At 52.8% G+C, this 27,434-nt stretch overlaps 1 protein-coding gene across 4 annotated transcripts in view; it reads right to left on the bottom strand.

Moving 5' to 3' along the window:
- YPEL2 (yippee like 2) overlaps window positions 1–27,112 on the bottom strand; it is a 72,760-nt gene extending 45,648 nt beyond the window's left edge. For 2 of the 4 annotated variants that reach the window (XR_011383548.1, XM_070060991.1), the window contains exons 1-2: window positions 26,894–27,112; window positions 2,431–2,744 (exon numbers count right to left, since the gene is read on the bottom strand). Coding sequence is in view for 3 of the 4 variants with exons in the window: in XM_070060991.1 (XP_069917092.1) it covers window positions 2,444–2,744; window positions 26,894–27,039 (447 nt within the window). In the remaining variant the exon portion in view is untranslated. Of the gene's footprint in view, window positions 1–2,430; window positions 2,745–22,095; window positions 22,210–26,893 lie in introns of those variants that run through there. The other 2 variants (XM_051824814.2, XM_070060992.1) reach the window with 2 other exon arrangements.
- Between the last annotated feature and the right edge of the window lie 322 nt (window positions 27,113–27,434).

Genomic DNA, 27,434 nt, shown 5'->3' with positions numbered 1-27,434 from the left:
ACACATATGTACCTGTCTCTCTCTACCTTTCAAATATTTTTTTTTTTTGACAGGCAGAGTGGACAGTGAGAGAGACAGACAGAGAGAAAGGTCTTCCTTTGCCGTTTGTTCACCCTCCAATGGCTGCCGCGGCCGGCGCGCTGCGGCCAGCGCGCTGCGGCCGGCACACCGCGCTGATCCGATGGCAGGAGCCAGGAGCCAGGTGCTTTTCCTGATCTCCCATGGGGTGCAGGGCCCAAGCACTTGGGCCATCCTCCACTGCACTCCCTGGCCACAGCAGAGAGCTAGCCTGGAAGAGGGCAACCGGGACAGAACCCGGTGCCCCAACTGGGACTAGAACCCGGTGTGCCAGCGCCGCTAGGCGGAGGATTAGCCTAGTGAGCCGCGGCGCCGGCCCCAAATAATTTCTTTAAAAAGTCCTGCTTTAAGCGCTGGCACTGTGACATAGCGGGTAAAGCCACTACCTGCAGTGATGGCATCCAACATAGGTGCTGGTTCAAGTCCCAGCTGTTCCATTCCCATCCAGCTCTCTGCTATGGCCTGGGAAAGCAGTGGAAGATGGCCCAAGTCCTTGGGCCCCTGCACCAACATGGGAGACCTAGAAGAAGTTCCAGGTTCCTGGCTTTGGATCAGCCCAGCTCCAGATGTTGTAGCCATTTGGGGAATAAACTAGCGAATAGAAAATCTGTTTCTGTACCTCTTCGTCTCTGTAACTCTGCCTTTCAAACAAATAAATCTTTTTTAAAAAAACCCTGTTGAGCCAGCACCGTGGCTCAATAGGCTAATCCTCCACCTGCGGCACCGGTACGCCGGGTTCTAGTCCCGGTTGGAGTGCTGGATTCTGTCCCGGTTGCCCCTCTTCCAGTCCAGCTCTCTGCTGTGGCCAGGGAGTGCAGTGGAGGATGGCCCAAGTGCTTGGGCCCTGCACCCGCAAGGAGACCAGGAGAAACACCTGGCTCCTGGCTTCGGATCAGCGCGGTGCGCCGGCCGCAGCGGCCATTGAAGGGTGAACCAACGGAAAAAGGAAGACCTTTCTCTCTGTCTCTCTCTCTCACTGTCCACTCTGCCTGTCAAAAAAAAAAAAAGAAAAGAAAAAAAAAAAAGAAAAGAAAAGAAAAAAATAAAAAAAATAAAAATCTTGTTTTAACTTCTTGGTATCTATGACAATTTTAACAACGCTGGCTTCCCCAAGCCATTACTTTTCTCTGGAGATTTCCAAATCAACAATAGCTCCCAGCTCCACACATCCACACTTCCAGATCCAAGAGGAGTCTCCAAAATTCAAAGGGAGTCCTAGACCAGATAGAGTAGTGAACAGAGAAGGAAGCTAAAGGCTGGCTGATGTGTCAACAGCGTGAAAGACACCCACGAGCAGAAACGGAGAAGGGAAGTGAGACCCAGCCTGACCTCAGCGGACAGAACCCCAAGGACTACAGGCTGCGAGCTCGGGGGCAACTCCAGACCCCAGGACCAAGGGTTCAGGCCTCAGGCCTGGTCTGAGAACTTCCTCTACCATAACCGCAGCTGTCTGCCCTGCGTCCATTCAGCCGGCCGCATGGGGCTGCCATGACCCTTGACTGGCCCCTTCATCCCTCTCTGGCTGGGGCTGCCAAACCAGGTAAGGATGGCAGCGTCTGTTTTCCTGGCAGTTCTTGTGAAAACATCAGGAATGCTGGTTTTCTCTCTTTTTCTAAACTTGGTTCGGGTCTGCCTAAAGTTTGTTTGATTTTAATGGCACAAAGTTCGGATTCTGGGGCAAGATGCTTTTTAAGGACAGAGTCTCCTGTGATCTCTTTGTCAGGCAGCCTGATAAAACCTGCTTCTCCCCTGGGGATCATGGGCCCCACAGGGCAGTGGCACCCCTGGGAATGGTGCCTGGAGGACCTGCTTCCTGGGCTGTACAGCAGGGGAGTGGGCTTATTATTAATGACCCCCAGCCCTACTTAACTGCCAAGGCTCCTCAGGGAGAACGGGGCTCTATCCTTTCTTCTAACTGTCGGTCGGTGCCACCCTCCACGTTACCCTAAGCCCCCACCCAAAGGACCGCCTCTGGTTCTCCCCAGAGGCCACCCACATCTCCCAGCTTTCCTGGAGCCCTCTCGTCTCAGCTAATAACCCCTTCTTCCAAGACCCCCAGCCCACAGTTTACTGTTCAAGCAGGCAGCACTCTTCACCGCCTCCAGCTCCCAAAGCCTCTGACGGCGATGACATCTCATTTCCAAAATAACAAATTCAACGGCCACCCTGTCCCTCCCAGTGGGGGTTATTCCTTGGTTGAGGGAGACAGGTATGTGGATCAGCCTTCGTTGTCCAAATGACAGCATCCAGATACCCCCATCTCTCTGGGGGAGCTGGCAAACCTCTAGAGCCTCGGGAGCAGCGAGGACCCTCCCCCAAGGGCAGACAGGGAGGCCTGCAGGGGACGCGTACCTTGGAAATGAGTTCATCGTGATTGGCCAGGTGAGCCCTGCAGTGGATGCAGCTGTAGGTCCGGTGGCAGGAGGGCAGATACGCCTGGAAAGTCTTGGATCTTGTCATCTTCACCATTGGCGCTGCCGAGTGTGGGGTGAACTCTGGGGCAGCCCACGAGGCACTCCCACAGGACGGGTCGCACGGGAAACACCGGAAGACACAGGTAAAGGCCGTGGTTTGGCAGGGGGTGGGTGTGGGGCAGGCTCCACACACTGGCGATGTCTTCAGAGGAAGGACCCTCCAGCAGAGGTCTAGGGCTGGGACTCAGCACCCTGCAGGGCCAAGAGAAGGAGAGTGCCATTAGCACGGGGAGCAGGCACTCCTGCAGAGAGACAGGGTAATGCTTGCAAGATAAAACAACCTCCTCCGCTATTTCTAGTACAGATTAACCAACCCTAAACCAAACACCTAAATCTGAAATCTAAAGTGTTTTGGGTACCAAAATGACACTCGAGAAGTTTCAGATTTTGTAGCATTTCAGGTTTTTGGGTTAGGGATATCCAAACCAATAAAGTCTATGCAAATACTCCAGAATCCAAAAAACTCTGAAATACTTCTGATCTCAAGTACTTGGGATAAGAAATGCTCACCTGTACTGCAGTCCAGATGCCGAACAAATGAGACCCGTGGCTCCAGCCCTGCTGCTTTTGCAGAGCTAGGGGTCAGCATCCACTCAGCACTGTCAGCAGTTAGCCCAGGCCCCCTCTAGACACTCCGCCAGCTGGGGTCCTCCCCGTTCCCAGGCAAGCCTACAGAAGGCAGGCTGGAAGAGGTGCAGCCTACAGCCCAGGGAGTGGACGCCCAAGAACCTGCCTCTCCCGAGTGCGCCAAGGAGAGAGTGGTTCAAGGAGGAGAAGCCGGCCTCTCAAAGACTCACCGTGCCCACCATCTCCTCCAGACTTCTCATCCGAGCCCTCCCACCCTCGAAGCCACAGCCTGCAGATGCAGCCGGGATTGCACACAGGATACAAAGGATCCATCTCCCAACAGGCAGGATCCCTAGTGGCTGGCCAGCTCCTTAGGGAAAAGGGATTCCCTTTGCAGCATCTTGCCCAGAAATAGATCAGAATTTTTTTATTTTTTTAAAAGCAAGTGAATGAATGATATCAATGTCATAACCAAACTCTTGCATCTCAAATTTGCAGTGCCAGTGAGGTTTATGATTTCCTCCAGACCTCCCACCACTCACCCCACAGGACCAAACACTGTGGCCTCAGTTCGTTTTTGCTACTGGGAACCAAGGACACCGAGGGACACTGGAGAGCTTCCCACGGTAATCAAGCGAGCAGGAAGTCCGAGTGAGGGTCTGGGGGCACAGCCTGAGAGTTCCCGCGTTCTGTGTCCCCCTCCCCAGGCTTCCTCGGCTCTTCCACCCTCCGCCTCCCTAAGGGGCGATGCTCCCACTTGCCTGCCTCCCAGGACAGCCAGGAGTGTTAATTAACGGCTGTGTCAAGATTTGCGATAAAATGACAGAGATGGGGAGGAAGACAAAGGGCTTCCCTGCTGGATTCTGAGGTCCCTCTGGAGACTCAGAGAGAGCCTGCAGATCACACTCGGCTTTTTTCTGCGAGCTTCCTTGGAAACAACTCTTCCAAAGGGAAGCTGCCCTCTTCCATGGCACCCCTCCCACCGCAGCAGACTTGGAGGGCACTGTGTTCCTGCGACTATCTTCTGGACTGGCCAACACCACTGCCTGGCACGGGGCTGAAGGCCAACAGAGCTCACTGCCATCCCTCCCGCAGCCCCGAGCCCAGGAGACCCCGCAGGCAAGGGGGCCCATGCTCTGCGACAGATGTGGCTGTGGAAGGCATCCAGGCCCACAGTGGCCAAGGCACAATGTCTTCCCTACTTGGCCTCCCACCACTACTTTTAAAGGTGGGACACTGGGTGCATGGAAAACTAAGGAAACACTTGAAGGACAGGGAGAAGGGAAGTAACTCTCTCAACTTCTCCTTAGACTTGGCCTTGAGGGAGGGAAGAGACAGGAACCCTCGGGTCCAGAGCCCCTGCAGCATATCCTGGGCACACTCTGGGTCGCGAGCAAGGGGCATGGACAACACAGCCCGCGGTAAACCAACACCATCGGGTGCAGAGCATAACCAGTGCCCCATGGGGGGAGGCAGGGGCTTTCCGACACTCCCCTTCCACTCGCAGGATGGCAGCACTTCTGGGAAAGGAAGGGGCAATGAGGGCAGGGAAGAAACGAGGACGGCCAGGCAGAAGCTTCCCTAGGCCCAGGCTTCTGAAGGCCGAGGCCCTCGCTGCCCCGCAGGGGAGCCCAAGAAGCATTCAACCCTTAAGTCCTCTACCAGGCCGCTGGCTGCCTGGCCGGGTTTGCAAAGCAGCCAGGAAGTCTGTTTTCTTATACTGCAGACAGCAGCTCATCATGCATCTCCCCAGAGCAAAGATTTCTCCTCTCACTTCTCACCTATAAGAAACTCAAGAAACGTCACAGGCGGAGGCTGCCAGTTCTGCCTGGCTTCCGACCTGCTGCTCAAGACTTACTCAGAGCTACCTTCCTTGGGAAAAGCAGTGGTAGTATGTATTCAGTGCGGGTAGATCACACACAAACACCCAACCACACACATTCGCTTCTTGCCGCAGCTCCAACCTACAGGACACGTGGAAGAATCCACCACAAAAGCAATGGCCTAGGGGGTCTGGCAAAGAACAGCCCTGGAAAGCCAACAGGCGTCAGACTTGGCTGTGACAGTCACGCTGCTCATCTCACTCTGTACCAGGAACTTACAGGCGTCCTAACAGGCGACTCCGAAAAGAAAGGAGAGGAGCAGCAGCTTGGGGCTGGTGTTGAGGTGCAGTAGGTTAAGCTGCCACCTGTGATGCCAGCATCCAATATGAGAGCCAGTTCCAGTCCCAGCTGCTCCACTTCTGATCCAGCTCCCTGCTAACGCTCCTGGGAAAGCAGTGAAGATGGTCCACGTGCTTGGGCCCCTGCACCACGTGGGAGACCAGGAGGAAGCTCCTGGCTCTTAGCTTTGGCCTGATCATTGTGGCCATCTGAGCAGTGAACTAGGAGATGGAAGATCTCTCCCCCTACCCCTTTTGTCACTCTGCCTTTCAAATAAATAAATCTTTAAAAATAAAAAAAGAGAGAAACAGGTTTTATGGCCTAGCAGGTTAAGCCACTGCCTGCAACTCCTGCTGGGATTGAGTCCCAGCCACTTCACTTTCAATCCAGTTCCCTGCTAATGTGCCTGGGAAAACAGTGGAAGATGGCATAAGTGCTTGAGCCCCTGCACCCATGTGGGAGACCCAGATGGAGTTCCAGGCTCCTGGCTTCGCCCTGACCCACCCTGGCCATTGCAGCCAGCTGGGAGTGAACCAGCAGATGGAAGGCCTCTCCCTCTCTCTGCCTTTCAAATAAACAAATCCCCACCACCACCACCACAGGGAAAAAAAAAAGCAGAGGAAACATATTCTTAAAAATAAAAATCATATTCACCTGGTACAGGACAAAGCAGAAGGAATGAGGGGGATCAGGGGACAGCCAAGGAAGGTGAAGCTGACCACGAGTCGACCTGTGTGGCTGAGAGAGTAGTGGGCCAGGGCTTCCATCACTCAGTACTGTCATCTTCCTCTTGAAAGGAAAATTTTAAAAACTCCTTCCAACCAATCCTCAGGAAGGAAAATAAAATAATCAGTTTTTTTTTTTCTTTTTAAGATTTATTTATTTGAAAGTCAGAGTTACACAGAAAGAGATGGAGAGAGAGCACGAGATCTTCCATCAGCCGGTTCACTCCCTTCATGGCTGCAATGGCCGGAGCTGGGCTGATCCGAAGCCAGGAGCCAGGAACTTCCTCTCTCCCACGTGGGTGGAGGAGTCATCGCAGCTACTTTCCCAGACGCATTAGCAGGGAGCCAGATCAGAAGTGGAGAAGCCGGGACACGAACTGCAGCCCATACAAGATGCCGGCACTGCAGACGGTGGCTTTACTCATTACACCACAGCGCCAGCCCTGGTGGATTTTTTTTTTAAAGGAAGAAATGGGGAATATGGGGTTGCAGAACTCACCCCATTTTAATCTCTGGACTTTGATCCCCATTACTGGGCCACAGGGACCACAGGATTCAAGAGTCCAACTCACTGAGCACATTGAGGAGTTCAAACTGATTTCCAGCAATTATCAAATGAGCTTGATATTTAAAAGCTTCAGGGCACACATACAAATTCAACACCATTGTAAGTGAACTAAAATCCATCCCGGTGGAAATTAAAGGAAGATTTGCTACCACCCCCAGCTGGTTCCTGCTGATCGGCCTGGAAAGAAAAAATGTGAAATATTATGATTAAAAACAAAGATCTCAGACACATCACCTTGAGAGCCAAAAGCACGGGAAGCACCCACTAAGTGCCAGCGGCCCACCTGACAGCCAGCCACTTCCACGGGAGGTGGGACTGCAGCAGCAGGAACTCAACAGAGCCTTCTGGGTGGCAGCAGGATGGAGGTTAGCAGGTATAGATGCTTCAGTTAACCGTGAAAGAACTGGGGATGTGCAGTGGAAGCAAGGCTGGGCTACCACACACAGAGCCCCAGAAATCGCCCCATGAAGTGCAAGTCATGGCAGGAAGTAACTGCCCCAGACACAGCAAAGGGCCATCCTGAAGCTGTGCCTCTATGTCGGGGTATCCATGGCGGGTTTTGATGGAAAGGAAGTGAGGGCTGGGGAAGAAGTGGGCTCTGGAATCACACAAACCAGTTCTACTCCTTGCTAGCTGGACAACTTCTGCAAATTACTCAGCCTCTCAGACCCTAAGCTTGCCTGTCCCTAAGGCCCACCTACATGGGGTTCCAGGTATTGCATGAGATGATCTGAGAGCTTACACAGGGCTGGCGCATAAGACACACTGGAATGGCTGCTACTGTTCACAGTGGTTAATAAAAACAAAACACAACAGATGCTGATGCTTTAAAAAGAGAACGAAAGAAAAGGAAAAGAAGGCGTGAGAATTCAGACAGCCACGGAGTTTGGGGCCCTTTGAGAAGATCTTATTCCAGGGCTGGCACTGTGGTATAGCAGGTAAGGCTGCCACCTGCAGTGCTGGCATCCCATTTGGGTGCTGGTTTGAGTCCCAGCTGCTCTACTTCCAATCCAGTTCTCTTCTATGGCCTGGGAGTGCAGTGGAAGATGGCCCAAGTCCTTGGGCCCCTGCACTCACGTGGGAGACCCAGAAGAAGCTCCTGGCTTCAGATGGGCCCAGCTCCGGCTGTTGCAGCCATTTGGGGAGTAACCCAGAGGATGGAAGCCCTCTATCTCTCTGCCTCTGCCTCTCAAATAAATAAATCTAATTTAAAAAAAAAAAAAGAGAGAGAGAGAGAAGATCTCATTTCTTCTCGTTTACTTATTCATGTTGCATCAGGTGCCTCTGTGTAGCCAGGTTTGTGCTAGTGGAATAGATGGCCTGCCCTCTTCAACAGGACCCTTTAATCTGGTTTTCAGTATGATGGGGACACCTCTCCAAGCCTAGAGTTCCCTTTTCAAGGTGAGACAATGTGGTGGTCACATGGCGGTGCGGGGGGAGGGGGGGGAGGCATGTGCCAATACTGATGTGGCTTCCTTAGTGGCCCCAAGGTAAGCACCTCTGGCTTACCCCACCCTGCTCAGCTCTTCTCCCTCAAATCTACACTCTGCATCCCCATCAGTGCTGCCTATTTGCAAAGCAGGTACAACCACATTGTCACTCTCACAGTCTTCAGAAAGGCAATACAGCACAGTGGCTGAGAAGACCTGGAAGTTGTCTCAAATCCCAGCTCTGACACTTACCTGCTGTTAGGCCTGGTGCAAATTATTTAACCTCTCTGAACTTCACTTTCCTCAAAAAAATAGGGATATCCTATTATCCATCTCCTGGGGCTCTCGTGAGGATTACCTAAGTTAACATACGCTCGGCATATGTGCCTGGCATGCTGTAACTAAGCAATAAACTGCAGGTGTGGTTACTGCTGACACCCCAGCAGCTTCAGATCCATCTTGCCCTCCACCTTAGACTTCATACCCCACTGACTGATCTGATATTGAAGAGTGTACCGGGTGTCAGGAACAATCTGAGGTGCTTAGAATTTGCAAGCGAGACCAGCCTTCGTCGTTCCTAACACACCACATGCGTTTTCAGAGTTTCAGCGACACCACTCTCCCAGTCGGACACAACCTCCCTACCTCTCACCACCATGCTAGCCTAGGCTCAGCTCAGAGGTAGGCATTTGGCCTAGTGGTCAGGATGCCAACTGGGATGTCCCTGTCCCACACTGGAGTATCTGGGTTCAACACTCACCCCTAGTAGCCAGTGTTGTGGCACAGCAGGTAAAGCTACCACCCGCAATGCTGACATCCCACATGGGCACTGGTTCAAGACCCAGCTGCTCCACTTCTGATCCAGCTTCCTAATGGCCTGGGAAAAGCAGCAGATGGTCCAAGTACTTGGGCCCCTCCACCATGTGGCAGACCAGAAGGAAGCTCCTGGCTCTTAGCTTTGGCCTGGCCCAGCCCTGGCCACTGTGGCCATATGGGCTGTGAACTAGGAGATGGAAGATCAATCAATCTCTAACTTTGACCTTCAAATAAAAAAAGAATATGCATTTCTAGTCACTGACTCCAACTTCCTGCAAATGCAGATTTGGGAGACAGCAGTGATAGCTCAAGTAATTGGGTCCTCCAAGTGGGTGGCAGGAACCCTGACTGAGCACCTGGCTCCCAGCTTCAGCATCAGCCACTGTAGACGTTTGGGGAGTGAACCAGTGGATAGTAGCACACACCCACCCTCACCTCATCTCCAACCATCTGTCAGTCTCTCTCTCCTCTCAAATAAATAATTTTTTTTTTTGACAGGCAGAGTTAGTGAGAGAGAGAGAGACAGAGAGAAAGGTCTTCCTTCCGTTGGTTCATCCCCCAAATGGCTGCCAAGGCTGGTGCACTGCGCTGATCCAAAGCCAAAAGCCAGGTGCTTCCTCCTGGTCTCCCATGTGGGTGCAGGCACCCAAGCACTTGGGCCATCCTCCACTGCCTTCCCAGGCCACAGCAGAGAGCTGGACTGGAAGAGGGGCAACCGGGACAGAATCCGGCACCCCGACCGGGACTAGAACCCGGGGTGCCAGCACTGCAGGCGGAGGATTAACCTAGTGAGCCACGGCGCTGGCTCAAATAAGTAATTTTTAAAAGACTCAGCTGAAATGTACCCTCAGCATTAGACTCAGGGGCTCCTTCTCTGAGTTTCTATCTGGCTTAACCCTAGTAAAACTAACATCATCCTGTTTTGCCTCTGGGACCTCTATCAGGGTAAGCTCCAACAGCAGGGACCCCTGAACTCAGCAGCACAAGGCACATGGGAAAGGCTAGACCCCAATATTGAACTGAACCCTCCTTGCTTCTCACTGATCTGCCTACTAGACTTACCCACCTACCAGACGAACAGGTCCACACACAACCAGGACCCTTCCCCCCTCCCTCCAAAGGGAGGAAGAGGCAGAGTTACTCTGGGACCTCATACCCCACCTAACCAAAATTCTCCCTCACAACTTCCACTCAGATCCCACGCTGAGACACCAGGATAACCACAATTCTTCTGGACCACAGCTGATGTTTAAAATCCTGGCTGTGAATCTCAGACCAGTTACTGGCATCCACGCCTACTCTCTACACTTCTGAGTCTAGGTTGGTTTTTTTCTGGGGGGGGAGGGGGGGCACTGCGGGGAGATGGCACTGTGGACCCAGTTGCTCCACATCTGACCCAGCTCTCTGCTTGTGACTTGGGAAAGCAGCAGAAGATGGCCCAAGTCCTTGTGGGAGACCCAGAAGCAGCTCCTAGCTCCAGATCAGTGCAGCTCCGGCTGTTGCGGCCATCTGGGGAGTGAACCAGAGGAAGGAAGATCCTTCTCTCTGTCTCTACCTCCCTGTGTAACTCTGTCCTTCAAATAATTTAAAAAATCCATTTAGACCTTAAATTTCAGAGATGTGAACTATGAGGTGCAAACCGGCAAAAAGGACTTAGTTAAGACATTGTAAGCCATACCTTTTGTTTTGCAAGCCAAGGCCCCTTTCTACTCCTGCACATTCTAGAAGTATACAAACTCCTTAGCAGCCCGTACTATCTCAACCCCAGGCAAAGTCTCCCTTCTCTCTGCTGTAGTGGGTGGGAAAGGGAACATGGTGCAGTGAAGTACAACGCCAGAAACTGGCTCCTGGCTTCAGATTGGCTCAACTCCGGCCATTGCAGCCATTTGGGGAAGTGAACTAGCAGATGGAAGCTCTCTCCTTCTCCCTCTAACTCTGCCTTTCAAATAAATAAGTCAATCTCTAGAAATACATAGAAATAAAGGGGGTAGCATTTGGTCTAGAGAGTAAGATGCCACGGAGGGGCAGTATCCTGTTTCAGACTGCCTGGGTTTGAATCCTGGCTCCAGCTCCCGATTCCAGCTTCCTGCCAATGGAGACCAAGGAGATGGGGGGAGCAGACTGGAGAGGCAGTGGTGACGGATCAAGCATTTGGGTCCCTGCCACTCACATGGGAGACCTGGATCTATAGCTCCCAGCTCCAGGATTCAGCCTGGCCCCGCCCCAGCAATGCAGTGGCTTAGAGTGAACCTTCGGGTGGGGGAGTGCACGCTATCTCTAGAAATACACAGACTAATAAACCAATTAGAAAGCCTGAAAGGGACTTCACACTACCTGTGAGGACAGTAGGGTAGGAGCCACGAGGAGTGAGGGAAGCACTGGCTGGTGGCAATCAGTGGTGTGGCAGAGCAGGGAGCCAGGAAAGACATTTTTTTTTTCTTTTAAAGGTTGATTTATTTATTTTAAAGGCAGTTACAGTGAGGGAGGGAGGGAGGGAGGGAAGAAAGGAAGGGAAGAGAGAGAGAGAAAGAGAGAGAGATATCTTCCATCCACTGGTTCACTTCCCAAATGGCTTCAACAGCTGGAGCTTCGCCAATCCAAAGCCAGGAGTTTCTTCCAGGTCTCACATGCGGATGCAGGGGCCCAAGCACTGGGACCATCTTCTGCTGCTTTCCCAGGCCATAGCAGAGAGCTGGACTGGAAGCGGAACAGTCAGGACTCGAACCCGTGCCCACATGGGATGCCGGTACTGCAGGCTGAAGCTTTACCCACTACGCCACAGTGCTGGGCCCCCAGGAGAGCCATTTCTGAGACTGGGAGCCAGAGAGATGGGATGGCTGTGGAAGGCCTTTATTCCAGAGGAATTGCCATCTTTCCCCTAGTGGTCACCTCACTAGGATCCTGAACCCAGACCAGGAGGCACCCAGAGCCGCAGGTACAGAAACATGGGCAACAGTGTGGTCCAGAGGCCAAGGGACTGGGATTCCGTCTGGGTTCTTCTTCTCATCAGCTGCAGCCCCGCTGGGCAAACTGCCTGAAAGGAGATTACAACCGTGCCTACCTTCCAGAAGGGACACAAGAACCAGATGAGATCACCCAAGATAAGAGCACTGCGCCTGGCACACAGTGAGGGATCAATAACCTTCATTAGTCACAGTCCTTGCCAGGAAGGCAGAGGAAAAGGCAGAAACTGTTCCTATTCACAAGACCAAAAGGAACGGTGCTCCCGTCCCCCAGGTTGACCCACGGCGGTTAGGAGGTTAGGGCCCAAACTAATCCACTTAAAGGCGCACTGTGGCTTAAGCAGGCTTTGGGTTTAGCTGGGGACCTGATATTACCACCGTCATTCCAAAGGACAGGCCACTCCATCACTTGGAGCACCGCGAAAGTGACCTCGGCGGTCTGGGCCAACTCTGCTAATCTCTAGATGGGGTCGCGGTCGCAAACTGCTCTGAAAATCCCGTTAAAACTGCCGCAGAGTGACAGTGCACGACACATAGGGAAACCCAGGTCGTCAGCCTACAGACAAATGCCTCTTTCACCATCGTGAACCCAGGGGTGCTTCAACTCCATCTGATAATAAAATCCAGCCTGCAGATTCAAGAAGTCACTCTGCCCCATAAACAAAACCTTGCATGTTTCTCAACCCAAGGGTTCGGCTGTCAGCTGTTAATCCCCATGCCCTCTAGGATTCCCTTGGCCCTCCAAGTCCTGACTCTGTGTTGCAATGGTGTCTGCTGGCCCAGTCCTGCCCTGGAGCAAAGCACCTGCCTATCAACTTTTATTTCCTTAAGGCCTCAATTTCTGTGAGGTCCCAGCACACCAGCACACACACAGAGTCCAGAGTTGGCTGCTGGCCAGCACCTCCACGAAGTCGGTGGCACAGTGTCTGCGCAAGGCCCCTGGTTCAGCACTTTACCTGGGAGGAAGCAGCTCCCCTCCAATACTCTGAAGCTGACATGCTTTTTACTACATGTTAGAAGGATGGGCCGGCGCCGCGCCTCACTAGGCTAATCCTCCGCCTTGTGGCGCCGGCACACCGGGTTCTAGTCCTGGTTGGGGCGCCGGATTCTGTCCCGGTTGCCCCTCTTCCAGGTCAGCTCTCTGCTATGGCCCGGGAAGGCAGTGGAGGATGGCCCAAGTCCTTGGGCCCTGCACCCCATGGGAGACCAGGAGAAGCACCTGGCTCCTGGCTTCTGATCAGCGCAGTGCGCCGGCCACAGCGCGCCAGCTGTGGCGGCCATTGGAGGGTGAACCAATGGCAAAGGAAGACCTTTCTCTCTGTCTCTCTCTCTCACTGTCCACTCTGCCTGTCAAAAAAAAAAAAAAAAAAATGAAAGAAAGAAAAAAGAAGGATGTCAGTCACTGTTACTAGCTGGCTATGAAGTCAACATTCAGTTCATTTCTTTTAAAAAAGAAATTAAAAATTTCTTTTTACTTGAAAGGCAGTTACAGACAGAAAGTCCTTCCATGCACAAGGTTAACTCCAAATGCCCACAATGGCCAGTACTGGATCAGACTGAAGCCAGCAGCCTAGAACTCTATCCTGGTCTCCCACATGGATGTACCAAAACACTTGGTACATCTTCTAAACTTGATCTTAGCCAAAAGGACAAAAAGCAACTGGGATATCTGCTGCTTTCTCAGGTTCATTGGCAAGGAGCTAGATTAGAAGTGGGGCAGCCAGGACTCGAACTGGTGTTCATATGGGATGCCAGTGCCACAGGTGTAGTAGGTTTAACTTACTGTGCCACAAAAATGCTGGCACCCTAAAATTTCAATCAAAAATAATGTGAAGAACCCAAACTAAAATGAAGGTAAGTTACCAAGGACACTTGGCTATAGCTCATCAAAGGTGCCCTTCTTTCTTTTCTTATAGAACTCCCCCTTCAGAGGCTGGCGCTGTGGTGTAGTGGGTAAAGCCGCCACCTGCAGTGCCAGCATCCCAGATGGGCACTGGTTCAAATCCCACTGCTCCACTTCTGATCCAGCTCTCTGCTGTGGCCTGGGAAAGCAGTAGAAGATGGCTCAAGTGTTTGGGCCCTGTACTTGAGTGGGAGACTCGGAGGAAGCTCCTGGCTTCATATCAGCTCAGCTCCGGCCACTGCAGCCATTTGAAAGTGAACCAGCAAATGGAAGACCTTTCTCTGTCTAACTCTACCTCTTAAATAAATAAATAAATCTTTAACAACAACAAAATTATGGTTCAACTGCAAGAGTGAGTCCTCTAGTACCCAGGATGAAAATACTCATCTCATAAAACCTATAAGGTTTATGTTTCCTATAAAACAAAAACATCTTGGTTGGTCAACACACAGATTTTTTTTTTTTTTTTTTTTTTTTGACAGGCAGAGTGGACAGTGAGAGAGAGAGACAGAGAGAAAGGTCTTCCTTTGCCGTTGGTTCACCCCACAGTGGCTGCTGCAGCTGGCACGCTATTGGCCGGCGCACCGCGCTGATCCGATGGCAAGAGCCAGGTGCTTATCCTGGTCTCCCATGGGGTGCAGGGTCCAAGGACTTGGGCCATCCTCCACTGCACTCCCTGGCCACAGCAGAGAGCTGGCCTGGAAGAGGGGCAACCAGGACAGAATCCGGTGCCCCGACCGGGACTAGAACCTGGTGTGCCGGCACCACAAGGCGGAGGATTAGCCTAGTGAGCCGCGGCGCCGGCCTAACACACAGATTTTCTAACAGAAAAAAGTTTCCCAAGGGTGGCCAGCCACCCAGGGAGCAAGATTCTCAGCACACCCCAGGACTTCCCACCATTGTAACCATCTTGAAGCTTATCTCTTTGTGCTCCATGAAGACAGCCAAAGAAACACCAAAGTGGGCCAGTGCCGTGGCTCACTAGGCTAATCCTCTGCCTGTGGCGCCGGCACACCAGTTTCTGGTCCCGGTTGGGACGCCGGATTCTGTCCGTCACTCCTCTTCCTATCCAGCTCTCTGCTGTGGCCCGGGAGCGCAGTGGAGGATGGCCCAAGTCCCTGGGCCTTGCACCCGCATGGGAGACCAGGAGAAGCACCTGGCTCCTGGCTTTGGATTGGCACGTTGCGCTGGCCGCGGCGGCCATTGGAGGCTGAACCAATGGTAAAGGAAGACCTTTCTCTCTGTCTCTCTCTCACTGTCTACTCTGCCTATCAAAAAAAAAAAAAAAAAAGAAAGAAAAGAAAGAAAAGAAACACCAAAGCGCCACCCTACAGGAGATCAAAACCAGGGCAGGTCAAGAACACGGACTTCTGATGGTCTGGTGGGACCCAAGATCCTCTAGAGAGGAATGGACCAGCGACACGGCCTCCTGGCCATGCTTTGTGAATATCATTGGTCACAACCCGGACTCTGAGTAACAAAACGGGCAGCTTCCAACATGCCAAGTCGAAATGCTGTTGAATGCTAGCACTGGGTGCTAGTCTTTGGCCATTTTCCCCCTAAGACTCCCCCTGATGGGCCATAGCGTACTTCTGTGGGGTTCCCCCTACCTCTCCAACTCAGCCACAGTGTCCCCGGCTGTGCTCCTCCCGGGAGTGCTCCCACCACACACCTCTGCCTGTTCCCCTGGGCACCCTCATCCACATGCCCTCAAGCCTTCCCAGACCACGCCTTCTGCTCCTGAGCCCTCAACCTCCTTCTAAAGGACAGCCCCCGTCCTCCCAGGAAGGTGCTTCAGGCTACACACATCCAAAGTCAACACCCTCTTGTCCCTTGCTCTTGGCTCCCAGCACTTCCACCCCAATTCCATTTCTTCTTGAGTGCCCAGCTGCCCAAACAGGAGATGCCTTCTACTCTCTCCTTCAGCAGCACTGCTTGTCCCCTGGACACCTGGCTCTGCTTCTGCAGTCCACCCTCCTGCCGCCATCCCCGCAGCCACCAGCAGCAGCACAGTGTAAAACCACCCTCTCCTACTAATGGGTCTCGCCAACTCAGCTCTTGCCTCTCCAGCCCATTCTAGAATTCTATTTATACAACACAATCTGATCACAACTCTCATGTTTCAAAACCTCCGGTGGTTTCCTAGCAGCCTATAGGATATCGCCCAACCCCTCAGGTAGCACTGAAAAGCCCAAGCCCGCCTTGCCTTATACTGGCATCACTTCCTCACCCAACTCCAAACCCCTGTTTGCCCATCAGACCAAGCTCAGTCACCAGGTACCTCGTGCCTTTTCTCAAGTTGCTTCAGCTACCTGCAATGCCATAACTGATCTTCTCTGCCCAGTAAGATTCCTGCTCAGCCCTTTAACAGTTCAAGAACTGAAGTGGAGAGCCATTTCTGAGACTGGGAGCCAGAGAGTTGGGTTGGCACACAAAGAACTTCACTTTTCTCTAGAAGGGCATTTTCTCCTGCTGCTCCTGAATCTATCTCCCCACCTACCTGGGAACTCTCTGCAGCCAAAGGTCCAGCCTCACCACCACCACCAAGCGCCAGTGGTTTCTCTAGAACTCCCAGTGTGTCTGACACAGCCACGATTCTTGGTGAATGTAAACTGCATAAAACGAGGAGCGACCGTCGGTCAAAGCATGCTGCTGTCGAAGTTGCCTCACTCTGCCACTACCCAGCACATTTAGAATGTCTAATTATGGACACTGCATGGGACTCACACATCATCAACGCTCCACAAAGTTAAAAAGCCAGCAATCTCCTGTGATGCCAACTTGCCTAGGCTGGCACATGGGATCAGGAACTCAGCCCCGTGGAGCCTCAGCTCACATGAGCCTCACCACACACACAAGTTGGATGGTTTTAAAACTGGCTGCTGTCTGGCAGGAGCAACATCTGCTCCGTGTGCTTCCCAAGCGACCTCCCCAGGCTGGCAGGGACCCCTGAGACCCCACAGAAACCGCCAGCCAACTCCCAAACTAGGAGTCTGCTCCCAGGGTTCTCCCCACCCCACCCCAGGGGCAGTCGGCTGAGCTGCTGCTCCAGGCAACAGGAGGGATAGAGAAACAAAGTGTCAGACTTGGTCCAGGCCAGGAAGCACAAGAACCTTCCCTGCATCTCCAGCACACTCAAGAGGCAGGATCTGCCCTCTCCTCCAGCCCTCCACTCCACTCCTTTCTCTTGTACTTGGTCCTGCTCAGAGAAGACATTTCCCAGGCAGGAATCCGATCCGTTCCCCAGCCCCCAGGCAGGGCTGTACTTGAACCATAAAATAAAAAAATAGCCATTTTGAAGATCAAGGGGGAAAAAAGGTCTTGGAAAGTAGGGTAAGCGACATGGGGTCTCTTCAAAAGTTCCTTCACCAGGGAGCCCTCCAGCACCCACCACGACTGGCCCCCGATGTGACACGCATAGCACTCATCACAGCTGGACGATTACTTGATTGTCATCAGCGTTGCCCACACTCAGTATCTGCTGAATGCATATGGACTTCAGGCACCACCGTGTGACCTTGATTTCTCTTTAAGTGCTAGTTCCCCAGGGCACAAAAGGGGCCCCAATTAGCTGCGAATCATCCATTCCGAATCTGCCAATACCACTCTGTTGTTCAGCTGTCAGCATGCCTTTGGCTTTCTCACTTTAATCTCCCAATTCAAATAAATCCAGAACTCTAGACCTTGACATCTGTGGCTGGGCTCCCTGCCTTTCTACAACTGGAATTTGGAAATTCAACTTTTTAAAACTCAAGAGAAGAGGCATTTATCAGCAGCCCTAAGATGGGTGTGTGTTGTTCTGAGAATTATTAAACCATCATCTAGTAGTGCCACTTGCCGAAGGTGATGGGGGAGGGGAGGTCCCTTCTCGGTATGGGAAGGGAAGGCAGGTTTTAGTAAGAACTAAAGCCCCTCTTCCTCTCGGGCCCGGCAGACCAAGGGCAAATGCACACGTTGCCACTGCAGCTTCTCGTATAACCGAAGGAGCCCCACGAAGCCAGTTGTTTATGGGTCAGTCTTCCCACCAGATGGTGAGCTTCCTCGGCCAGAGACCAAATCTGGTTGCTCCTTGCTCATACTTAGCCCACAGCTGGCACCAAGGACACACAGAAAGCTCCGCGAACATTGGCTGAAGGCAGGTAGGAAGTGGGAAAAGGGGAAAAGGCCATAGAGCAACCGCCAGTAAGACTCAGGATTCTACAATTTGCTGACTGCCTGTCATGGGCCCGTGAGGGGCCCAGCTCTTGAGATGCAGTATCTCCATCCTCACAACAACCAGCGCAGCAGGCACGATGATGATGAGTTCAAGAGTGACAATTTTCCCAAGGTCACCCAGTTAGAAAGGACCAGAACCAGGATTCAAGTCCACACCCCCCACCTCCCAAAGGGATCCTTCCTACTCAGACAAGCAAGAAAGGGGTCTGAGGAGGGGCATCCTGGGTCCCAAAGCCCTCCAGGGCTTCAAGCCAAACAGGAGCGTCTAAACCAACTAATTATAACACAGAACAACATCAGATCCTCTTTAAACACTGGTAGACTCTCAGTGTCAGCCCAGGGCTTCCATATGAAACTGCAGAAATGTGAGAAAGCAGATGAGGGAAGGGACTGATCTGACCCAGACGGTGGGACAACAGATGAAGCCCAAGGAAAAGCTGGTTTCCTGCTCTTCTTAATGGGGGGTGATTAGCTGGCCAGCAGCAAAGTGCAGGGATAACTGTTTCCCTCAAATCCTAACAGAAACAAATTAACAGTCTCCTGAGCAACACAAACCAACTGAAAACCCAGGCTCATTTCCGTTTACACAACACACGTGGTAATACCATTAATACCGCAAACATGGAGACAGAACTCCTTCTGCCTTATGGTCCATTTGGCAGTGGGTCAATCTGGGGAGGGACCCCTCCCAGACAAAGACCCAAGAGGTCAGAGAAGAGACAAGGCAGTGCACACAATGGATGACACAGAAGACAACAGGCAAGAAGACAGAGCAGGGGGAAGAGGGCTGAAGAGCAAGGACACCTGGGGCTTCTGCCAGGCGCCCAGCCCACCCCTCGCTGGGTTTCCAGCCCTCCACTCCATGTGACAGCTGCCTAGGTAACACCTGGCAAGTGGCTTGGAGGGGTAGGGATGCAACTGTTTGCTTGTTTTTATTACAGTTCCCCCAACCTGAAAATTCTGATTTGGCAGGCCTGTGGGGTAGCCAAGGACTTCTTCAGGCAGCCAGGTCTGAGAAGCCCTAGGGGCAGTGTTGCTTTCGAGGGTCCCTCTGATCCAGGTCAGTGAGCCACTGCTCGACAGCCTCCAGATGGCTGTGGCTGGGAGGCACAGTCCACACCGGCAGAGCTGCTCTCCCTGGCAGCAATGGCAGCCCAAGCAGCACCCCGGTGTTCTCCCTCCTGCGTTTCAGGTGCCTTCTGAGTAGTCCCCACACAGGCATGCTCACAGCCAAGCCTCTGTGCACACTGCTCCTCCAGAGTGCTTCTGGATGTCTAAATCCTTTCATTCCCCCCAACTTCGTCTCCAGAAAGCCCACCCTTCTTGCCACAGCTCTGTCATGACTCTCAACTCTCTCTCTCCTTTGTTTCTGGCTACTGACACACATGCCTTGAGCACTCTGGTTAAGAGTTTATGCTCTTAGGGGCAGGGTCCACATCTTAACTCATCTTTAACACCCAAAGGCCTTATCATCTGTTCGGCGATTATTGCCCAGGAAAATAAAACAAAGCCAAGGTTAAACCTCAGCTCCTGGCCAGAGGCTCTTCTTCTCTAGCTCAAAATAGGAATGAAAATACCCCTGACTGGCAGCGTATGTCCTAAGCCTGCGCTCCCCTGCTCCAAGTACAGTACCCGCAAACAGAACTCCTTGAGAAAACAAATCACCAGGAAGGTCAAGATTTCCTACAATTGGGCCGGCGCCGCGGCTCACTAGGCTAATCCTCCGCCTTGCGGCCGGCACACCAGGTTCTAGTCCCGGTCGCCCATCTACCAGTCCAGCTCTCTGCTGTGGCCAGGGAGTGCAGTGGAGGATGGCCCAAGTGCTTGGGCCCTGCACCCCATGGGAGACCAGTATAAGTACCTTGCTCCTGGCTTAGGATCAGCGCGGTGCGCCGGCCCCAGCACACTGGCCGCGGCAGCCATTGGAGGGTAAACCAACAGCAAAGGAAGACCTTTCTCTCTCTGTCCACTCTGCCTGTCCAAAAAAAAAAAAAAAAAAAAAAAGATTTCCTACAATAACATTTCTTATCAGGTAGAACAAAACCAAGCCACTACAATTACCCAGCCCCCATACACCCCAGAAGACCCTGTCTGAGCTTCAGGGATACCATCTACCACCCACAGGCCAAGCCTTCCTTTCCCAGCAGGAAGCAGGCCAGGGAACTCCAAACACTCAAGACCAACTTCATTCTGAGCTGGCAATTGAGTTTCAGATCTCAACACCACTAAGTTTGGATCTAGCACTTTCTCAAGAACCTGTGGGGAGGAACAGCTGCCCAGGAGATAGGGGAGCAGCCAGGCAACAGGAATGAGGTTCCAGCATTGCACCTCACTGCCATGCTCCTTTTCCCACTGCACAAAGAAGGGAGATTTCTCCTGGGGTTGAGATATTATGGGCTCCTTAGGAGTTTGTATCCTTCCAGAATGTGCAGGAGTAGAAAGAGGCCTTGGCCTGAAAAATAAAAAGGTATGGCTTACAGTGTCTTAACTAAGTCCTTTTTGCCGGTTTGTGCCTCAGAGTTCACATCTCTGCAATTTAAAATCTAAATGGATTTTTTTAAAAATAGATTTGATGGCCGGCGCCGCGGCTCACTAGGCTAATCCTCCGCCTAGCGGCGCCGGCACACCGGGTTCTAGTCCCGGTCGGGGCGCCGGATTCTGTCCCGGTTGCCCCTCTTCCAGGCCAGCCCTCTGCTGTGGCCCGGGAGTGCAGTGGAGGATGGCCCAGGTGCTTGGGCCCTGCACCCCATGGGAGACCAGGAAAAGCACCTGGCTCCTGGCTCCTGCCATCGGATCAGCGCGGTGCGCCGGCCGCATCGCGCCGGCCGCGGCGGCCATTGGAGGGTGAACCAACGGCAAAGGAAGACCTTTCTCTCTGTCTCTCTCACTGTCCACTCTGCCTGTCAAAAAATAAAAAAATAAATAAATAAAAATAAAAATAAAATAAAAATAGATTTGAAAGACAAAGGTAGAGAGAGGTGGAGGGTGAGAGAGAGAGAGAGAGAGAGAGAAAGAGAGGTCTTCCATCTGCTGGGTCACTCCCTAAATGGCTGCAAGAGCCGGAGGTGAGCTGATCTGAAGCCAGGAGCTTCTTCCAGGTCTCCCACATGGATGCAGGGGCCCAAGGATGTGGGCCATCTTCTGCTGCCTTCCCAGGCACATTGGCAGGGAGCTGGACTGGAAGTGGAGCAGCCAGGACTTGAACCAGCACCCAAATGGGATGCCAATGGGGTTTTAACCTGCTGCGCCACAGAGCCAGCCCGAAGATCTAAATAGATTCTAAGAGCCAATTCAGCAACCAGCACCACAGCTCACTAGGCTAATCCTCTGCCTGCGGCACCAGCACACCGGGTTCTAGTCCCAGTTGGGGCGCCGGATTCTGTCCCGGTTGCTCCTCTTCCAGGCCAGCTCTCTGCTGTGGCCCGGGAGTGTAGTGGAGGATGGCCCAAGTGCTTGGCCCTGCACCCGCGTGGGAGACCAGGAGGAAGCAACTGGCTTCGGATCGGCGTGGCACACTGGCCATAGCAGCCATTTGGGGGGTGAACCAACAGAAAAAGGAAGACCTTTCTCTCTGTCTCTCTAACTCTGCCTGTCAAAAAAAAAAAAAAAAAAAAAAAAAAAGAGCCAATCCAGCATCTAATTAATACAAATTCAGAAGTCATCTAATTAACAGAAAATTAAAGAGGTCGGCATTCTGGCATAGCAGGTAAAGCCACTGCCTGCAGTGTCAGCATCCCATATGGGCACCAGTTCATATCACAGCTGTTCTACTTCTGATCCTGCTCCCTGCTAATGACCTGGGAAAAGCAGCGGAAGATGGCCCAAAGTGCTTGGGGCCCTACTACCTGTGTGGGAGATGCAGATGAAGCTCCTAGCTCCTGGCTTCAGCCTGACCCAGCTCTGGCCGTTGCAGCCAATTGGGGAGTGAACCATTGAATGGAAGGCCTCTCTCTCTCTCTCTCTCTCTCTCTCTCTCTCTCTCTCTCTCTTCCAACTCTGCCTTTCAAATAAATAAATAAGCCATTAGAGAAAACAAAGAATTACAAGGTTAATACTGGAAAAATTAGGTTGCAGGGCCCTACACGGTTACTGAAATCAACCCACAGATTTGGCTCTGTACTTCCTGGCAGCCAAAGCAAAAAGAGAAATATGAGCAGTTATAAATTTCCAATTGTCCACAAAGAAAAAGCATACCAATTCCTCGGGAGAGCCAAAGCTTTTCCTGGCACCAGGTTCTGAAAGAATTTCTCCCAGGAGCTTCTTAAAGGGAACACCAAGTGAGGTTGCAGCTGAAGTCTTCTACAATATAAACCCTTAGAAGAATTTTGGTAACAAGTTATATAAAGATATTTCTGACAGCGTCCTGCCATGAAAGCAAAGGGCAGACGCTGACGTTTTCATCTCAGTAAAAACAACTCAGCAGGCACTGAGATATGGCCAGCTGGCCCAGTTTAATCAAGGATAAACCAGGAATGGTCAGAGGACAGGTACCCAACATGTCCCCCCAAAACTGCCTGCAACTATTACTCCTGCGAGTGGGTGTTTAAGAGTTGGGCGGCAATCAGTTTGTGATTAGACAATTTTGATTCCATCCCAGTTCTCCTACATGTACGTAGCATTTTTGGTCTTCAGGGACTTGACATTTGGTAGCCTTTCCCTCCTCTCACTGCCCACTCCCGAATCAATGGCTTGAGAACAGATTCCTGCCAGCCAGAAAGCAGGGAAATCCAACCATGACCGAGAGTGCCCAACCCTGAGTGCTTCCCATGTGCCTGACTGTGTGCCTGCTTTCCCTTGCATTCTCTCATTTAATCCTCCCATAAATCCTGTGTGATAGGAACTATTATTAGGCCCCTTTTACAAATAAGGAGCCAAGATTTAGAGAATTTTCATAGATTGTCCAAGGTCACAGAGCTAATTATCCAGGTCTTTCTTATTCCAAAGCTCAGGCTCTTAGCTCTACTTACAGCCTCCTGCTATTAATGAACCGTGATTACTGATAGAAAGGCCAATGTTTGTCAGGAGGCCTAGAATAAGGTTAGTGGGGGAAGCAAGGGCTGTTTATTAACAGCAGCAGCTTTAGGAGCCTTTGGCAACCAATAAATGAAGGGGGAAAAAACGATGAAAAATATTGCAAAAAGCAGAACTTGCCAAAAGACAGTTAATTCCAGAAGAACAGGAGTACTATCTTATCCCAGGAAGTGGAGGAAATTCTCTCCCTCTTCCTCTCTTAAAAATAACACTATTTCCTACTGAAAGATTCTGAACATTGGTTTTCTTGCTCATTCAGTCAACAGGCATTTACTCAGTGCCTACCAGTGAGCAAGTCAGAAGAGCTCTCAAGCTTCCATTCTACAAAGTAGACAATGTATTTCCACATAGTATTACAGTGCTTAGGACGAGGTTAAGGCGATTAAGAGAGGGTGAGGGGCAGGGAGGAGGAGGACTGTTCTAGATACCTGATGAGGGAAAGACTCCGAGATCCAAGTCAGAGAAGCAGAGCAAGTCATGCAAAAACCTGGAGAAAGGGCATCGTGGAAAAGGAAGTGCCGGGAGAAAAGCCCTGGGACCAAGCAAGCATGGCATGCTTTGGAAACTTCAGGGAAGCCTTTGTGGCTGGATCAGACTGAAGCCGGTGGATCAGGTGGGGACTGGTAGGAGATGAGGTGGGAGCAGCTAGAACCAGGGGGACAGGCCATGCAATACCTACTGGGCTGGATTATATGCAGCAAGGCAATGGGAGGCCACTGGCCAACTGCAAAGGAGGACAAGCTCTTCTGACTTCCTTTCAAAACTCCCAAAGCCATACCCACAGTTCCCAGAGAAATTCAGGCAGGTGCAACCCTTCAGAAACGCACCATGTGTCACCTTTTGCTAAGGATAACATTCACTGAGAACTATCAACTCTAACAAATTACCTTGAGCCTGATTGTAGGCCCAGGTTGGTTTTCCATCATTGTAAGTGAAATTTCAAAATGACGCTTCTTCCTTTTCTAGAGCTTCATACATAACCCTAATGCCAAGGTTAACCAAACAGCTGCGGTTTGGTTGACAGAGCCTAAAGAAATGCTGAGATAATTTACGAAAGGAACTGATCCTGACCCTCTAGTTGAGCCTCACCTGAGCATCTCCTCCCTCTGCTTTTCCCATCCCAAGATATCCTATCCCTCGCCATCCTTTGGTTGCCTTCTTTCCACAGCCTCTAAACAAACTGTGCCGAAGGTGAGCTGCTTGGTCAAACTGAACACAATTAAAGTTAATTTAAACAATCTCGTAGTTAGGTTTCCATATAAGGTACACCTTTGGCATGAAGACCTAGAGTTTAATTTGAATTTGGATAATTTAGAGGCCTTCTTGAAGCTAATTGCGGCTTTGATTAATTCAAAGACATTTCTCCTACCAACATGTTTGGACACAGTAATTAAGAGGGGGAACCTAACGTGTGGCTGCATCAGGTGTGTGCTATGTTTGTGCTTGAAGGCAGAGGTAGCAGCATCAGAAACCGGATGACTAATGAGACCCATCTGTACACCGGAGCCGGGACCTCACACGGCAATAGGCAGAGGTGTGGGAACTTGGGTCTCTCATTAACAACTGTTGGTAGAGGAGACCCTGACTCCCCTACCATCCAAATGAAAATACAATCACCAATCTGCCTTTCCCCTGGGCTCTAGTCAGCAACACTACCCAGACATTCAACAAAAACCAACCTTTTTCTTCTATTGGCCAACTGCTAATCCCCCAGGCACAATGACTGTGTCACTGCCTCAAACCCATTAAAATCAAGACAATGAAAAGTCACATAATCTGTGAACAGTGCAACCACTCATCAGCACTACTCACATCCAGCCTGCAGCCCCACCCCCCGCCCTAGCCCTGTACCTAGAAACTTCTAGTGCCACAGAACAGTGAACAGCAGCCCTCCAGCGGGCTGGGGGAGGAGGAGGGGCAGTCTCTTATCACCAATTACTTCACATGGCAGCTGGAAACAAACACCACTGTGCCCAGGGAGTGTGATTAGCTGCTGAGCGATTTAGGGATTGCATACCTGACTCTGCACTTCACAGCCATGCTAATACTTTTCAATGTTCATTGTCCCCAGCTCCCACCAGGGTCTGGGTTTCTTAACAACCACCTGCATAGCAATTTCATGGGCCACTGATTAAAAATGCAGATTCCTGTACTCCACGGAAAACCAGCACCTCCAGAATAGCCAGACAAGCCATATTTTTAAAAGTCTCTGTGCAAAATTTAGCTGGAGGACCTCTGCCCTGAAGCAGTGTTTCTCAAACACATGACCTATTTGGTCAGGAAATCAAATTCATGGGTCATGACCAGTTGATTTTTAATGAAATAGAAAAAGTAACTTTTAATACAGCACACTTCAGGTGGGAAGGGTAATTACCGTCTCCCAGAACGTATCCCAGTTGTAAGCCTTTTTACAGGGCTGTGACGTGCACTCCCAACTGTGGATTCCACTCAAAGTGGGAAAGAAAGAAAATCGTCTTCTTGTGCATGGTGTTTACTTTCCATTTTCCACCCCCAGGTCCAAGCACCAGAGATACCAAAACAAAGATGCAAGAAATCCTGTCATCGAACTGATAAGGCAAAGCCCAGCTGAGGAAAGAGATGGGCCCCAGGCCCACACTCCACTCCTGCCTGACAGACTACCACGGAGCTGGGCCAGGGCTGGGGCTCAGGGGAGGGCCTGAGCCTGCTCCTGGGGCAAGACCTGGTCGGCACTCACACCAGGGCTCAAGAGTAGCATGGCCAGGTAAAGGCTGAATCCACTCTCACTGGGTCACAGGCTCTGTGACCCTGGAGGCCACGTCCCACCGCACAGCAGTGAGGTGGTTCACTTCTCAACTTAACTCCCACGGCTCCCGGCACCTGTGATGTCCAGTGAGGTCCAGAGAAGCCACCGGCTACCTCTCGGGCCCAGTGCTCCGGGGTGCACAGCCCCATCTCGCCTATCGAGCAAGGGAAGAAGGGTCAGGCGACCGAGATGGGTACAGCTGTCCGCTTGGCACTCAACCTCGCCAAAGGTGAAGACACCCTCCTAACAGCTTCCCCAGGTTCCAAGGAGGCCCCAAAGCAAAAACGCCAGCCAAGCTCAGAAGCAGCTCCTGTGCGGTTCACCGTCCGGGACTGAGGGAGAGGCAGCCACACACCCAGCAAAGAAACAGCCAACAGGCACCCTCTCGCTCCGTTTTAAAGTCTTTAAGCCAACAGCGAAATCAGAGGTTGCATCCCTTAAGCAATAAGTCCCAAAGAACAGGTGTTCCCCACCCCCGCCCCCGAGATGGGAGAAAAGTCCACCACCCCAGGTCAGTGGCCAAAGAGGGTGGACTCGAGGCAGCAGAAGGTCAGGGCTGCCCCTCAGCGCCAGCGCCCGGGGCGTCCTCGATAGAGAGGCCCCTGCGTTCGGGCGGGCAGGAGGGACTCGCGCCCACCCCTTTGGCAAGGGCGCTGAGGCGGCGCCGGGAGCGGCCAGACAGGAACTCGGCCGCGGTTACCTCGGCGGGTCTGGCGGGGCGCTCCCAGGAGTTTCGAGCGCGCCCAGTGCCCGTAGGCGGGACCCAGGGGCCCTAGGGTCTCGGGGGGAACGCTGCGAACCCAGGGACAGAAACGGCCGAAGCACCCGCCCTGGCCCTTCGGACCCCGGTCCCACTGGGGTGAGCTGCGGAGAGGCGACTACCCCGGTGCCCACTCCGCTCGCGGACTTCCCGGGGCCCGAGTTAGGGGCCCGCGCCTCCGGGACGTCCTGCGCCGCAGCCGAGGCCCGGCAGTGTTTGTAAACAAACCGGTCACGTGGCCGCCGCTCGCTCCCCGCCCCCACGGGGACCCCACGCGGGCCTCGCCCTCGCCACGCAGGGCGCCGCGCCCCCCGGAGGAGCCGGGCCCGAGGCGGCCCGGGCCGGTGTCCCGAACGCGCGCCCCACGCCCCCGCGCGCCCGCCCCACCGCCCGCGCCGTGAGCCCGGCTGGCTCACCTGGCAGCAGGCGGCCCCGTCCGGCCGGCCCCCGGCTCGGCTTCGCTGGAGTGCGCGGCGGCGGAGCTCGGCCCGGCTAGAGCCCGGGCTGCCGGCGCGCCCTTAAAGCCACAGTCTCCGCCACTGCCGCGGCCGCCACTCCGCATCCCTCCGGGTCCGGGCCGGGGGCTGCCCCGTGACGGACGCGCCCCCGCGCCTATCCCCTCGGCTCAGCACATAGCAACACGCCGCGGGTTGGCCCGGCACGGCCGCAGCCCATTCGCGCGGAGCCAATCAGCGAAGGACGGAACTCCGCCCCTGTCTGCCCGCCTCCCGCCCCCACCCCTCCGCCGTGGCCCGACTCGGGTGCGGGGAGTGGGGTGAGCGCCGGCCGGGTCTCCCCGTAGGGACCACCGGCCTGACGGCCAGTGAGGGAGGGGGACGAGAGTGGGTGGGCCGGGGAGGAGGCTGCTTATGTGGGTCTGGGGTCCGTCCCCAGGTCCAGCCTGGGATTCCCAGAACCTGGGGACGGCGGGGTGGGCGTGTGTGGCGCTTCTATTTG

Source organism: Oryctolagus cuniculus, chromosome 17 (genome assembly GCF_964237555.1).
Source record: "Oryctolagus cuniculus chromosome 17, mOryCun1.1, whole genome shotgun sequence".
NCBI classification, from domain to species: Eukaryota; Metazoa; Chordata; class Mammalia; order Lagomorpha; family Leporidae; genus Oryctolagus; species Oryctolagus cuniculus.
The sequence above is the reverse complement of the archived record's forward strand: the minus strand, read 5'-3'. Positions and strand labels throughout refer to the sequence as shown.